Genomic DNA, 16,293 nt, shown 5'->3' with positions numbered 1-16,293 from the left:
TTTTCTGAAATAAGCACTGTAGGATGGTCAAAATTGGGTTGGAAATAACGAACAGAATAGGAAAAGATAGAAACTCCGTTGGTTGCTCTCCTAGGCCTCCAAGGAAGTTGAGGGGGCACCGATTTTTCTAGATCGATGACTGCAACTCTCCAAGGATGGTCGATACGGCTTCTCGGTTTCATCAAGCTTTAATGTGGGCCAATGTTCTTGGTTGAGAGAGCTGGTCCTCAATGCGGGCGGCATCAAATGGACTCTCAACCCTCATTTAAGTCTCTTCATTTAACCAAAGCTTGCTCTCCTTTCCTCCACAATTGTGGACAGAGACATTGAGTGGTCGGATAATGTCTGCAAAAATGGTGAACCACACAAGCTCCCCCAGAAAATTCAAATCTTTGATCTGCAGCCAGCTGGCTCGTTCTCTAGCTTCATATCACCGGCAGCCAGTCAAAATCGATCGGTCAGTTTCCATCTCCATGGTCTTTGTCCAAGGCTCTTTCAAACACTCGCAAATTTTTCCACAAATTGCGCAATAGCTGGAGCGATAGGGAAAACCGTGTTGACATTTCGTGTTCGCAAGATAGCAATGGTACCCACCAGAAATCTAATAACCTATTCCATCTGATTGTAGCAGAAAACAAGGAACTATCATAGAAGCTGCTTGATCTATGATTGCTCACCGTGTCCGGTAAGCCATTGGGTACGCTCGGGTTCATTTTAAAGCTCCCTACTGTAACATATAGATCTCACAGTGTCGGTGATCCAATTCCCACCAAAGCCCGTCTTAAGTATGCCGCGCGCGACTCCCCGTTCTCTTTCTTTGCAAGCTCGCTTGTTCTTGTGCTGCCTTGTCTGCTGTCCTTTGATCCCCTGTGTTGCCCCTCTCTACTTCAACATAAGCAGCTTCGACACGGATAGGAGGGACATATTGTACGAGGGAGTTTCGGAGGCCACGTATGGACATGTCGATCTCACCACCCTCCATCCTCCGCATCTCTACCAAATTGGGCGGATTAAGTACGCCAAGCCTGTCCGCATATGGGATCCTGTCACGAGGCGCCAAGCGAACTTCTCAACCTGTTTCTCGTTCACCATCGAGACTGACGGCTCTGCTAATTACAGTGATGGCATCGCCTTCTTCCTCGCTCCTGTCGGGATCCCGATCCCACCCAACTCAGCTGGACAATTCCTGGGATTGTTCAACGGTAGCACGGCTAATGAGGGGCCTCGGAACCAGATTGTTATGGTCGAGTTCGACACCTATGTGAACTGGGAGTATGATCCTCCAGTGCATCACATAGGAATCAATCAGAACTGGCTCTCGTCGCTCATTTATGCCCGCTGGGATCCCGGATCGCACAGCGGGAAAGCGGTCAATGTTAACGTGACCTACAATTCTGTGAGCAAGAAACTCAGCGTGTTCTGGTCGTTCGACGGCAAACCGCTTTCCCACTCTAAGGCCCATCAATCACTTTCTTACCTTGTTGATCTGGCAAGTGTCCTTCCTGAATCTGCAGCGATCGGGTTCTCAGCTTCTTTCGGCTACCATCCAGAGAGACACAGCGTCAATTCATGGGAGTTCACTTCGGATTTGGACGACGTAGATGAACCTCGCCGGTTATGGATACTTGTCGTTGTTCCCACGGCATGTTTTTTACTGGCGATCTCCGCAAGGTCTTGCTTTTTGGCCGTCAAGTGGACGGAAAAGCATGGTTATAGCGCCCTTACCGACCTAGATAAAGAGATCGGCCCATTGCCTACGAAGTTCACTTATCAGGAGTTGCTCGTGGCGACCAATGGCTTCGCAGACGATAGAAGGCTGGGCCGAGGCGGGTCTGCCCAAGTCTATAAAGGGTTCTTGAGCCATTCGAACCGCCTGGTCGCCGTCAAAGGATCTTTGCGGAGTCCCGACACTCCGAGAAGGTCTTTGTCAACGAGGTGAAGATCATAAGCCGAACAATACACAGAAACCTGGTGCCGTTTGTTGGGTGGTGTCAAGAGGAAGGTGAGTTCTTGCTCGTCTACGAGTACATGCCCAATGGCAGCCTCGACCACCACCTCTTTGGGGCCCGGAGAAGCCTGCCGTGGGCTGTGCGATACGGCGTGGCGCTCGGCCTGGCATCCGCCCTTAACTACCTCCACGAGGAGCTCGAGCAATGGGTTCTCCACCGGGACATAAAGGCAGCCAACGTGCTGCTCGACACCAACTTCACAACCAAGCTCGGCGACTTCGGAGTGGCCAAGCTCATTGACCCCCAGTTCAGGTCTCAGACAACAGACGTGGTTGGGACTTGCGGGTACCTGGCGCCAGAGTACTTCATTAGTGGGAAGGCCACGAAGGAGTCCGACATGTTCAGCTTCGGCGTGGTGGCCCTGGAGATTGCGTGCGGCCGGAGGGGCTATAAGGACGGAGAGGTCTGGGTCGCGTTGCACAAGTGGGTCTGGGAACTCTACCTCGCCAGCAACATCCTCGGCGCTGCCGACGAGGCCTTGGGCTCAGGGTTCCGGAGGGAGGAAATGGAGTGCCTGATGAGGGTGGGGCTGTGGTGCGTGCACCCCGACCCTGCGAGAAGACCAAAGGCGGGGCAAGTGATCAGGTTCCTCCAGCTGGAGGACTCAGTCCCCGAGCTGCCGCACGACGCGTTCAACGGTCCAGTTTCACACCGGCCATCGGCTTCGCAATTAGGGATACTGGAATCTCCATCTGCTCCTCCTATTCAAGAATCTGTGTTTAGGAAGCTAGACAAATCCTGTCTCCTAAAGACATACGGCAACACATGCTGACTAAAATCTGCACATTCTGCTGCATCAACTGTAGTTCGGTTACCATCTCGTTTGCCTTGCCCAAATTTGTTGTTTGGAATTGGGAACATCATGGAGGACTTGGTATCGCTTAACATACATTGCTTACATCGGCATAAACTGTGATGACCCGAGCGGCGGTGCGCGGGGAGGAGGGATGGCGGTGCGTCCGTGCCTCCGGTCCTCGGACGTGCGCAAGGGAAAGGGAAGGGATTCCTCTCCCTCTTGTCCCACATTGCTTAGGGAGGGGTCATGGGCCTTGTATATAAGGCTTGGGTTCCCTTAAACTTGTGAGATGCGTTTTAAAACCGTGAGGCTCGGTGTCCAAAATGCGGACAATATCACACAAGTGGGACCCGGGATGTTACAATGGTATCGAGCCGACTCCCGACAGCGTGTGGGGCCACAAATGAGGACCCCGTGCTCCCAAGGGGGAGTGTGATGACCCGAGCGGCGGTGCGCGGGGAGGAGGGGATGGCGGTGCGTCCGCGCCTCCGGTCCTCGGACGTGCGCAAGGGAAAGGGAAGGGATTCCTCTCCTCTTGTCCCACATTGCTTAGGGAGGGTCATGGGCTATATAAGGCTTGGGTTCCCTTAAACTTGTGAGATGCGTTTTAAAACCGCGAGTGACTCGGTGTCAAAGCGGACAATATCACACAAGTGGGACCCCGGGATGTTACATTAACAGAACACTATGAAAATAAATTTTTCCGTTAAATTACCTTTATCTCTCTTCAAATTACTGGTATAAAGAAGCAAGCGCGTTCATCACGTCGGAGAGAATACAGATGAAAAAGTTGGAGGTTCTCACTTCAATGAGACGGAAAGCTGCATGCAAGAGTACACTGGGCACTACTGATTCACCAGAGTGAGCAGGACTTTCATTTAGGTCGATTTGGTGTATAAGCGGATGCCGAAAGCCTGACTCGAGATCGCGGGGGCAACGAGGAACGTCGACGTCTCGTCTGGGTTGTAGTGAGGCTGCTTCGCAGGAACGTAGGCTCCTTTCCGGGGTTAAGTCGAAGAATCGATGTCCCCAACAAGGTAACTCGTCCATCGTTGCTCTGGCACTGCTGCCATGGCCAATATCTTCGAAATCGTCCATGGCATCTTTTTCCAGGGAAAATAAAACATTCCTGAGCTCTCGTAATCTAAAAGCTGGAAGCACTGAATTCACTTGAACTCAAGTAGAAAATATGATAAAAGCATTTGAAATTCGTCCATCTCCGGATACATTTTGCACGAATATTCAAAGATAACAAGAAAGGGTAGAATGGAATTCGTACATTTCCGGATAGATTTTTCACTAATATTTCAAAGATAACAAGAAAAGGTAGAAGTATCAATATCGATATGTAACTATTTTGAAAAGTTTCCAATCATTTCATTTGAGTTTCAGAAATTTATATGGAGTACAAAGTCAAAAGTTAGCGTAAAAATCACTCTAGACAGGTTCTTTACGTGACTTAAACGTATGTCATATGAAGTCAACTCAAGGTGTCACTTAAATAGGACATGCAAAAATTATAGAAAGACATGAAGAATTTAGTTGAGGCCGATTTTCTCTTTGATAATCTGAACCTGGAGATGCATAAGGTTATAATTGTATGATGAAAAGCAGAAAGGTCTAATTCAAAATAATGGATTGTTATGATTTTGATTTTACAATTATATCCATCCGAATGCCATTTTCAAATAAGCCCAATTCCCTAAATTAAAAAATTTTAAAAAAAAAACTCCCAGTTTTAGAGTAATCTTAATTTTGCCCTGAACTAGTTTTTATATTAAAACAACCATCACCTTTCACGCTAGTTCCACATCTATCCACACGTCCAAAAATTGCTATTAGTTTCTTCAAAATCATCAAATCAAGATTGCTTAGAGGTTCATTATTAGAACCTACATTTCTTTAGTACCCTTACTTTTGTATGGAACAACATTAACCTCCTCTTGTTGATAATTTTAAAGAAATCAGTGGAAATTTTTGGATGGAGGGTTGCAGAAGCAAATTTGGAACTAAAGTGTGTCGCGACCTACCTCGGAGTGAACCACCTAGAATTGAGCTTGTGAATTTACAAGCTTAACTTAGCTCGAGCTTTCCCAAGCCCCTATCGATTCGAGACTTAGATTTAAGTTCTTAATATGCCAATGATTTTTATTTAGAAATCACTATTAATTAGTTTTTGGTGGGTTGAGTAGACACCTAGGTAAAGCATTGGGAGATATACTTTACCCTTGCAAACCATAGATTATGGATTCGGGGATGTGATTATGCTTGATTACTCCAATACCCTTTTGATAACTTCCTCTTTGGTTCAAAAAATATTTGGCAGGGGACTTGGATTGAATTTAAACCTCTTCACTAAGATGCAAGGTAATCATGCACGTGCATCATTAATGAAACATTATATACTCAAAGTGATGAATAGATTGCAAGGGTAAGGAATAGATTTACTTACCTTGAAGTAACGTAAGCAACTGTAAATTTTATTAGATAATCACATTCTCAACAACATAAATATGATTTCTAATTAACAGATAATTCTACTCAAATCCTTTTTAAGGTTTTCTCTTATCTAGTGAAAGCTAACACTAAAATGTAATGTATGTAATATATGTAATGCAAGTACTCTAAACACAACGACGTACTAAGTATGTCTATTCCAATGTGGCTTGCGGTAATCAATTTTATGGCACTATTCTAGCATGGCATACAATTTTATGAACCTAACATACGATCAATCAATGACATGCAAGCAATGACATGGCATATTTCGATGACATGGCGATGGCATGGCACACATGACGACATGGTATTAATGACGTGGCATGATGACATGGCATTGACGACGTGCACGGTGACGTGGCATAATGATGATGCAGCTAGAAAACTATCTGCGGCTCTTCTTTTTGTTTTTTGGGTTCGTAGTGTTCGTCATAATCAGTGGCTTCGATGCAATGGACTATCAACCGCTCTTCACGTCCCTGCAAATCGCAGCTCATCTAACAATAGCATGCGCTCCTTTCCTACACACTTGTAGACAGACACGTCGACCGGTCTGATAATTTCTGTTAAAGAGGTGAACCGCAGAAGCTCTCCTGGCGAATGCAAAAACACCGATCCGCGGTCGCCGCTCGCTCCCGTTGTATTATCGAAAGCCAGTCGACTCGGGAGATCAATCGGTCAGTTTCCATCTCCGCGGTCTTCATCCGCGGCTCTCTAGAACACCCGCAAATTTTCCCCCAGTTGACAAATATCAGCGGCAATAGATTCAAGTCATACCGTCTTGGATTGGATAGTACAGCTCTCAATAGGACGCGCAAGTGATGGTACAAGAAATTAGCTCAAGAGTCAAGCCTCTGGGTCGTGGATGGTCCAGTAATGGGACACGCCCAAGTGATGCCTACCCCAAGTTTGACAATGTTCCATCACTTGTTTGGAAGATAGCAATGATACCCACCTCAAGACTGATTCTCATCGTGACGAATTTGCTCCATTGACTTTTTTAGAAAACAACGAACCATCATCGAAGTTGCTTGATCTATGAACGATTAGGTCCGCCAGGTATACTCACCATCCTTGTAGAGCACTCAAATGTGATGTAGCGATCTTGCGGTTTGTTAAAACTCATAAAACAACAATCAAAACAGAAAAATTTCTGTTTTTGAGAGAGAGAAAAGATAAAAAAAAAAAAAAAAAAAACAGAGCACTTCATACGTCTTGTGCTTAAGGAAACTGTCAAGTACAGAATAACTTAAACAAAGCAAAAAATGCTCACGTACGTGCAACACATAACTGCACACAAACGTGCTATTAACTTCCTAGAAAATAGCAAAAACACTAAATAAATAACTAAATTGAACTTGGCTGTTTTTTTTTTTATATTAAAAAACAGAGTAAAACAGAGCAGAAAACAGAACAGAAAATAGCAGAAAACAGAGTAAAAAAAACAAAAACAGAAAACAACAACTGAGACATTATAATCCAACAAACTCCTCCTTGGATCAGTTGCTGCTGCATACTCCAATTTTCTTTCTTAATACTTCAAATCTTCCAGCTTGAAGTGGTTTTGTGAACATATCCGCAAGCTGATCTTCAGATCTGCAATAGACCAATTTAACTTCGCCACTTTGTTGCACCTCACGCAGAAAGAAAAATTTGACTTTAAAATGCTTGGTTTTGCCATGAAAAACTGGATTATGAGATATTGCTAACGCAGCCTAATTATCCACATTAACTTCAATGCAATCACTGGAATTCAACCACAAATCCTTCATTATCTTCTTCAGCCACAAAGCTTGATTTGCAGCTGCAGTAGCTGCTATAAACTTAGCCTCTGCTGTGGACTGAGCTATAATCTCTTGCTTTTTGGAACACCAAGAGAAACAAGCAGAACCAAAACTGAAACAATATCCAAACGTACTCTTCATGTCATCTACTGAACCAGCCTAGTCACTATCAGAAAAACCTTGCAAATTAAACTTCTGACCTTTCTTAAACATCACACCAAAGAACAATGTTCCTTTGAGATATCTTAATACCCTTTTTGCTGCAATCAAATGTAATTGACTAGGACTACTCATAAACCTGGATAAAACACTCACAGAAATAGAATATCGGTCCGGTTGCTGTAAGATACATGAGACACCTAATCGACTTCTATACATAGAAGCGTCTCTTTATCTGTTCCATCATTCTTCTACAGCTTCTCTTTAGCAACCATAGGAGTGCTTACACTTCGACAATCTTCCATCTGAAATTTTTTTAGAATTTCCTTCATGTATTTTTTCTGACAGATGAAGATCTCATATGAAGCCTGTTTGACTTCCAAACCCAAAAAATAAGCCATCTTTCCCAAGGCTGACATCTCAAAAACTGCAAATAAATCTTGCTTCACCTTCTCTATCAATTCCATATTATTCCCTGTCACTAATAGATCATCTACATAAAGTGATAGAATTACAACACTGTGATTTACCTTCTTGACATAAAGAGTGAACTCACTTAAGCTTTTCACAAAGCCAAAATCTTGCAAATATCGATCTATCTTCCCATACCAAGCTCTTGGAGCCTGCTTCATCCATATAGAGCTTTCTTCAACTCCGTATACACTCTCTTCTTGCCCTTTGATACTAAAGCCTTCAGGTTGTTCAACAAAAATTTCCTCATCAAGCTCTCCATTCGAAATGCAGACTTGACATCTAATTGAAATATAGGCCACCCCTTCTCTCGCTGCAATAGCTAACCGAGCCTTATTGTATCAAGTTGTGCAAATGAGCAAATGTTTCAGAATAGTCTACTCCCCATATTTGTGCATAGCCTTTCACCACCAGTCTAGCTTTGTATTTATTAACAGAACCATCAAGATTAAATTTTGTTCTAAACACCCACTTAACCTCAATCACATTCTTATCAGATGGTCTCCCATGTGTGGTTTTTCTGGATCATTGAAATCTCCTCCTGCATTGCTGCAATCCACCTCTGATCCTCCTTAGCTTCCACAAAGTTAGATGGTTCGAGCATTGCCACATTGCTTCTTTCATAGATTTCAGCAAGTGACCTTGTGCCTCTCACCGGTAAATCATCCACACTGTCTTCCAATCCATCTATAACTTCATCAACCTCTACATCTGTTGCAGGTTGTTTTTCGAACTATTGCTGTTCTGCACTCTTTCCTTCCATCCAATTCCACTCATCTTCCTCTAGAAAAACAACATCTCTGCTTACAGTCACCTTCTCTGTTATAGGGTGAAAAATTCTATAAGCCTTTGATTAGAGACGTACCCGATGAAGATTCCAAGCTCGCCTTCTTATCCAGCTTGTCCCTCTTGACCTCGGGAACATGAGTGTAACACAAACACCCAAAACCTTCAAATTTTTCACGAAGGTTTAACACCATACCGACTTAAAAAGGTGTTGACCTCTCTAAGGCCTTTGTGGGCAATCTGTTCAATAGGAACACTGCAAAGATTAGCCGCTTCAGCCCCGAACTTCTTAGGCAACATCTTCTCCCCGCATCATACATCCGGCCATCTCCATAATACTTCTATTTTTCCTCTCACCGACCCCATTCTTTGAGGTGAATAGGGAGCAAGAACTTCGCTGCACAATTCTGCTTGCTCACAATTCAACTTAAACTTGTGAGCGTATACTCAGAACCATTATCGACCCGAGCATTTTAATTTTCTTCCCACTATGATTCTCAACTAAGGCTTTAAATTTCACAAACACATCGGCAACTTCAGACTTGGCTCGCAGAAAATAAATCCAACTTATCCTAGTCATATCATCAGTGAAGGTAATGAAATACCTGCTACCATTGAGAGAAGACTCAGACATAGGTCCGCATAGATCTGTGTGGACCAATTGCAGCTTCTCACATGCTCTCCAGCCTCCTCCTTTGAAAGGAAATCTGGCTTGCTTGCCAAGAAGACAAGTTCTGCACTGTGGAAATTCCTCCTCCAAACTTGGCAAGTCATCTCGCAAGCTATTTTTCTGCATAAATAACATGCTCTTCCCGTGAACATGCCCAAGTCTTTTATGCCATATCTCTGCATTTTCTTCTTTGCACTTTAAAGCCATTTGTTGCATCTCTTGTGGCTTGAACATGAAACTCTTGTCCTCCATTGGAATTCTTAGCACTTCTTTGCTATCTCGCATTATTAATAAGACATTCCTTCCCTTCGAACTTCACTTTATAGCCCTTCTCAACTAATTGACCAACATTTAACAGATTATGGTCGTATTTGGCATAAAGAGAACATCACCGATCGCTTCACCTCCCGATTTCCTTCAATAGCCACTGTACCCTTCCCTTGCACTTCGATATACTTTTGTCCGTTGCCAATTCGACTCGGACCCGACCGACTGTCTAGACTCCTAAACTTCGAATTGCCGGTCATATGATTGGTACAGCCACTATCCACCAGCCATGCATCATTCCCAACAGAAGATTCGAAAAAGAAGCTACAAACAAGTGATCTTCCTCGCCATTCACTGCTACCCGGGCTTTTCCTCGCTTGTTGGTAATTTTTTTCTTTGCGATGGCTTCCATGTGACCCAACTTGTGACATCTTCTACATCTAGCATCAAGCTTTCTCCAACATCTAAAAACGATGATTAGTTCCACCACAGTATTGACAAGGCTTTTTGTTCATCTTCCATTTGCTAGATCCACCAGAATTTCCTTCTTTTGCTACAAACTTGGAGTCACCAACATTTTCTCTAGACTGAATCCATTTCTTCCCTTTGCCTCCATCATTTGACTTCACTCTAGCTTGCAGCGCACCCTCTACAAACTCTTCTCTTCTCATCAGTCTTCTGTGCTCCTACGCCTGCAGAGCATTTAACAATTCCGCAAGCTTTATATCGGTAAGTCTCTTGTATTTTCCGGAGACGCTATGGTGGCTTCGAACTTCTCTCGGAAGAGACACCAGAATCTTTCCGAACAAGCCTTTCATCCTTCAAGTCGGTCCCTAAAACTCGATTTTTTCAGCTATCCCAACCAACCTATCGTAGTACTCCTTCACCGACTCGAATCCTTCATCTCGCTGTCTCTCAAACTCCCTCAAGAGATTCAGTACCTTCATGCCTCTTATCTTCTCATCTCCTCGTATTCATCCTTCAAGAAATCCCATATTGCCTTTGCAGAATTATATCTCATGATCCTTGTGAAGATAGTGGGTGAAACAAGAACAGACGTACGCATGACTTTGCCTTGGCCTTCCTTGTGATTCTCTCTTTATGGTACTTTATCTCGATTCAAGGTTGGATTGTCTCGGAAGTGGAGCAACCTCATAATCATCCTCCACAGCCTCCCATAAATCATGACCCTCCAAGAATGCCGTCATCTTAACAGCCCAAGCCTCGATAATTTTCCCCAAGAAAGACCGGAGTTGCCATTGCGAGAATCCACTCGATCCCGCCTCCATCGCTTTTCTTTGCAAATCGGAAGCAAACTTCACTCAATTACCCTCACTTCACGGTCCCTTAAGATCCCACAAATGCTCTGATACCACTGTTAAAACTCATAAAACAACAATCAAAACAGAAAAGTTCCTGTTTTTGAGAGAGAGAAAAGATACAAAAAAAAAAAAAAAGAGCACTTCATACATCTTGTGCTTAAGGAAACCGTCAAGTACGTAATAACTTAAACAAAGCAAAAACTGCTCACGTATGTGCAACACATAACTGCACACAAACGTGCTATTAACTTCCTAGAAAATAGCAAAAACACTAAATAAATAACTAAATTGAACTTGGCTGTTTTTTTTAATAAAAAACAGAGTAAAACAGAGCAGAAAACAAAACAGAAAATAGCAGAAAACAGAGTAAAAAAAAAAAACAAAAACAGAAAACAGCAACTGAGACATTATAATCCAACACGGTTCAGTTGATCCGATTCTGACCAAAGCCCGTCTCTAGTATGCCGAGCAGGGTATGTCGATCTCACCAAATGCAATACTCCACCAAATTTCCGGTGGGCCGGATCCAGCATGCCAAGCCTGTCCCCATATGGGGTCCTCTCACGGGGTGGCAAGCGGACTTCTCGATCCGTTTTTTGTTCACTATTGACAACGACGACCCGTTTTCCGTTCGCTATTGACAACGACGGCTCTAGGCTGTATGTTGATGGCATCGCCTTTTTCCTTGCACCCGCCGACATGCCGATCCTGCCCAACTCGGGTGGTGGATTCCTGGGATTATTCAATGCAAGCATGGCCAGTGAAGGGCCTCGAAACCGGATTGTCATGGTCGGGTTCAACACTTACGTGAACCCAGAGTTCGATCCCCCAGTGCATCACATTGGAATCAATAAGAACGGGCTCTCATCGGTTGTTTATATTGGCTGGGATCCCAGCCGCACAAATGGCGACCGATGTTCCGGTGGTCTACAATTCCACGAGCAAGAACCTCGAGTGTCCCGGTCATTTGAGGACAAACGGGCTTTCCAGATAAGGGCCATTCCTCACTTTCTTGCTAAATTGATCTTGCGAGTGTCCTTCCCGAATCAGTTGGGATCGGGTTTTCAGCTTCATTTTGGCTTTTATGTGGAGAGACACATAATCAATTCATGGGAATTCACTTCAGATTTGGACGTGGTAGATCCGCCACCATTGATGGATAAATCGGCGCCGAAGGTTGTTGGGGGGGACTCCAATACTCGCCAGTTAATCATACTGGTCATGGTTCCCGCAGCATTCTTTTGCTAGTGATCTCTGCAGGGTCTTGCTTTTTTGCTGTCAAGATAATTGACAAGTACGATTTGCATGCCCTCACCGACATCGCCAAGGAGATCGGTGCATTGCCTGCGTAGTTCACTTATCAGGAGTTGCTCGCAGCAACCAATGGCTTCGCAGAAGATCGAAGGCTTGGCCGAGGTGAGTCTGGCCAAGTCTATAAAGGGTTCTTGAGCCATTCCGGCTGCTTGGTTGCTGTCAAAACGATCTTCACGAAATCCCAATGCAAAGGTTCTCGTCAATGAGGTGAAGATCGTAAGCCGCACGATTCACGGAAACCTAGTGCCGTTCTTGATCGGAGAATGGTAACAATTCGAACAATATCGAATTAACGCAGTGGAATAAGATAATCTCCCATCTTGTGTAAACCTAATAAGAATCGATATAGTAAAGTAAAATAAATACCAAGCATGTGAATAGAGACAATTTTTTTACGTGGAAAACCTCCTCGATGTGAGGAGATAAAAAAAGGGTCCACCGGAAAATCTTCACTATCAACAAAATTGGGTGAACAATGTTATTCTCTAGCAAATACTAGAGGTACATATAGTAGCAAAAACCTCAAGAACATAATTCTTGGCAATACACATGAATTTCACAAGAAATCAAAGAATAAATCTGACCAAAAACGCATGTTTTGATCAATCCATGAAAAACCTAATGGAGGCAACTTCAAATGAAAATCAAACCGTTTAGATTCCAGATTGAGCCACGAACATGCTGACAAAATTTCAGCTCAATCGGACCATGAATCGACCTCTGATGCCAGCTTAATATAAATTAGATATTGCCTCAACTCTCAGATTTTCTTATTTCTCTTTTTTCTTGTTACTATGTCTTTTTGTGGCTACCACTTTTTCTTAGTAAGAAACTTATTTCTCCATATAACTTATTATATGGGCTCAAACCCTTTTTGGGCTCGCAACTCATTGAGCTTCCTCCACATAGGAGTGAACTTAGCTAATAGTTCTTGAGTTGGTGTCAAGAGGAAGGTGAATTCTTGCTTGTCTATGAGTATATGCCCAATGGCAGCCTCAATCACCCCTTTGGGGCGCGGAGAAGCCTGCCATGAGACGTGTGGTACAAGGTGGCACTCGGCCTCGCATCCGCCCACAACTGTCTCCACGATGATCTCGAGCAATATGTGCTCCACCAGGACATAAAGGCAGCCCATGTACTACTCGACTCCAACTTCAGCACCAAGCTTGCCGACTTTGGAGTGGCCAAGCTTGTCGACCCCCGGTTTAGGACTCAGACGGCAGACGTGGTTGGGACTTGTGGGTATCTAGCGCCAAAGTACTTTATTGGAGGGAAGGCCACCCCGGAGTCCGACATGTTTAGCTTTGGCATCATGGCCAGAGGAGCTATGAGAACAGAGATCCGGGTCTCACTGCACGAGTGGGTCTGGCAACTCTACCTTGCTAGCAATGTCCTCGGCGCGCGGTTGACGAGGTGTTGCACTCAAAGTTCCCCTAGGAGGAGATGAAGTGCTTGATGATGGTGGGGCTATGGTGCGTGCACACAAATCCCGCCGATAGTCGAGGGCGGGCAAGTAATGTAACCGGTTATTCAACCAACTATTCAGAGTTCCAAAAGCTCCTTGTAAGACTTGTTAGAAAATCAATTGTCAAATTTGATTAAATCTAACTTTGTTGCTCAAAATGATTAGTTTCGTTTTTGTAATTTTCTAATTATTCCAAAGTCATAGAAGTTGAATTAATCGGATTCAACTTTTCTTGTTCTATCTTGGAGTATCCATTCACTCGAAACTACATTGCTTTCATTTCCACTTTTCTTGTGGTTCGTAGACCAATTTTCTTCTTGAGACCTAATTCGATCTTCATAGATTTCTCTAGTTATTTTCTTACGAAGTTTTGTTATAGCATCTATAACCTTTGGTTCAACTGGACAATGGGTTTTTTGTAATAAGTTCCATTAAGGCCCAATAGCTAAGATCAAGGCAGATTCAACATCAATCACTGCTTTAATTTTCTATATAGACCGCACATGATTTCTCAAAATATGCCTATGAAAATGAGAATAATTTTAGTTTTTACTTTTGTATATATTATTGTGTTTGATTAGAAAAGAAAAAAACATGTTTTCTAACCGAGAACTATAGTTTCATTTTTGTCAAAACCATGTTCTGATTTTGGCCGGGTCCTCGTGGAAAGAGTGAAAATAATAAATGGGACGTTTTCAATTGTTTTCATCCAAAGATCTTTTTCATTACAATTTTGTTTCGTGAGGAATGGATTGTTTGGGACTCTTCAAGTGTCTCGACCGTTTCCCATCACAAGCGCGATAAATTCGTTTCATCACGCACCTTTGAACAAGGAAGGACAGTAACTTTTGAGGTTCGTTGTGAAGCTTAAGCCACGAAATCTCAACCAGGATAGTGCGGGAGCAAACTCAAAAGGGCATATGGGGGTCATTGGTACATAAAATTATTGGCCGCAGCCAGAAAATATAGATCCAGTAAACAAGATTTCTCGGATCTTACGAATTCCTAGTGAGACTCAAATTATCCGACATATTGCATGCATGGGGTCTAATGCATTTGGGTATGCAGCAATTGCCCCATCAATACTTGGGCCATCAGGAGTTTAGTGTTAGTCACTAAGGACATGCTATGTGTTGGAGAAATCTTCTTGGAGTATTTTGAAGCTGACAAAACGTTTCTATCAATCTAGTCTGAAGATTTGCCGACTCTACTATTTAAAGTCTGAAGACCTCCGAACTGCCAGACTCAAGACTCAAAGTCTATTCTTATTGACTGTTTCTAATCCGTCGAAGAAATGCTATCCAGAACTTGATGTTTCGTTAAGAATTTGACCTTATCGACTGGAGAAGATTTCTTGGCTGGATATGACATAACGGAATCCTTTATTAATTCAAAGATTGAGGATCCGATGATTGGCGAAGTATACTTGGAAGGTTCTACTTATGGAAACCAAGATCCTGATTGTATGGGCGAGCAGGATTGATGGGCTATTGACATGTTCCTTAAATAGCTCGAATGATCTTCCTAATTGATTATGTCCAACGGGAAGATTGGAAGAATTCATTTGGTAAGTGCCAACGGGTATGATGGCATAAAGGAGTATAAAAGGAAGACGTTCCAGTTGTTCGAGTGTGTGCGCGATAGAAGAATTCCAAAGTCTGAAGCTCTTTGTTCTTAACCAATTCATTTTCTGAGCAAAATCTTGTATACAAAAGAGAGTTCATATTACTGAGAAACCTTGAGAAAGTGTGATAGAGTATCTATACTATGGAATCAAGGGAGAGCCTTGTTGTAACATCTCTTTTGTTCATAGTGAAATCCAGCCGGTGGGCTGTCAGTGCGGAAGAGTGGACGTAGGCTTAGAATAAGTCGAACCACTATAATTTCTGTATTCATTTTCTCTTCCCTACTCTCTGCTTTACTTTGATCATAATTCGCCTTGTTAAACTTCCTATCTATTGTCTGCTTAGTATTGCTCTCTTATCCCAAGAAAATATTTTTACACCTATTCATCCCCCTCTAGGTGCTTATACTAACTATCTCAACTAGTATCAGAGCATGTGTACTCACTTTGTTTGAGTGTTTTACTTCAGAGTTAAAGATTCATAGCTAATATGTTAGCTCCAGGACTGGTAGAAGGGCAAAGCAATACCAGACCGTCTTACTTTGATGGAAAGGAATACAACATATGGAAAAACAAGATGAAGGCGTTCCTAAGATCAAAGGATCCTCTGGAATGGGACGTTGTAGACAAAGGAATCATTTCTAAAGCTGCATCTGTCTCAAAGAGAGGAAAATAAGTTGTTGAATCTAGTGAAATGACTCAAGAAGAGATAACCAAGAGACAAGCTCTTGATGCAAAAGTAATTTATTCTTTATATTGTGCTTTGTCACATACTGAATATAACGGAATATCTTTTTGTGTTACAACGAAAGAAGTTTGGGATAGATTACATATTACCTACGAAGGAACCGATCGAGTGAAAGAAACCAGAGTCAACATTCTCCTCGGTCAATACGAAGCCTTCAAAATGAAATCACGAGAATCTATAATTGACATGTTTAGTCGTTTTATAGAAATCGTGAATGGTCTTGAAAATCAAGGTCAACCAATTTCTGATTCCATGAAAGTAAACAAGCTACTGCGTGGACTCTCCAAGGAGTGGAATCATAAAAAGACCTCAATAAGGGAGACACAAAGAATTATGCCACTATCTGTCGATGAGTTAGTTGGAACTCTTCAGTCTTATG

General features: G+C 43.0%; 2 protein-coding genes across 2 annotated transcripts; both read left to right on the top strand.

The window, feature by feature from the left end:
• Nucleotides 1–787: 787 nt before the first annotated feature.
• On the top strand, nucleotides 788–2,781 carry LOC120286925 (L-type lectin-domain containing receptor kinase IX.1-like). The gene is made up of 2 exons (XM_039299532.1): nucleotides 788–1,920; nucleotides 1,965–2,781. The coding sequence occupies exons 1-2, from the start codon at nucleotides 788–790 to the stop codon at nucleotides 2,779–2,781; spliced, it is 1,950 nt and encodes a 649-aa protein (XP_039155466.1).
• An 8,681-nt stretch (nucleotides 2,782–11,462) lies between these two features.
• Nucleotides 11,463–12,115, top strand: LOC120286924 (agglutinin-2-like). Its single transcript, XM_039299531.1, has 2 exons — nucleotides 11,463–11,939; nucleotides 12,047–12,115. Exons 1-2 carry the CDS (start codon nucleotides 11,463–11,465, stop codon nucleotides 12,113–12,115), a joined length of 546 nt encoding a protein of 181 aa, XP_039155465.1.
• Nucleotides 12,116–16,293: the final 4,178 nt, after the last annotated feature.

The sequence above is a fragment of the Eucalyptus grandis genome, chromosome 8 (genome assembly GCF_016545825.1).
Source record: "Eucalyptus grandis isolate ANBG69807.140 chromosome 8, ASM1654582v1, whole genome shotgun sequence".
Classification (NCBI taxonomy): Eukaryota; Viridiplantae; Streptophyta; class Magnoliopsida; order Myrtales; family Myrtaceae; genus Eucalyptus; species Eucalyptus grandis.
This window is presented reverse-complemented; position numbering and strand designations above follow the sequence as displayed.

Coding starts and splice junctions, on each gene's coding strand:
- LOC120286925 (XM_039299532.1), top strand. CDS start 788: ATGCCGCGCGCGACTCCCCGTTCTCTTTCTTTGCAAGCTCGCTTGTTC. Junction 1,921..1,964: donor AGTCCCGACACTCCGAGAAG/GTCTTTGTCAAC, acceptor AACAATACACAG/AAACCTGGTGCCGTTTGTTG.
- LOC120286924 (XM_039299531.1), top strand. CDS start 11,463: ATGCCGATCCTGCCCAACTCGGGTGGTGGATTCCTGGGATTATTCAAT. Junction 11,940..12,046: donor TGGATAAATCGGCGCCGAAG/GTTGTTGGGGGG, acceptor TTTGCTGTCAAG/ATAATTGACAAGTACGATTT.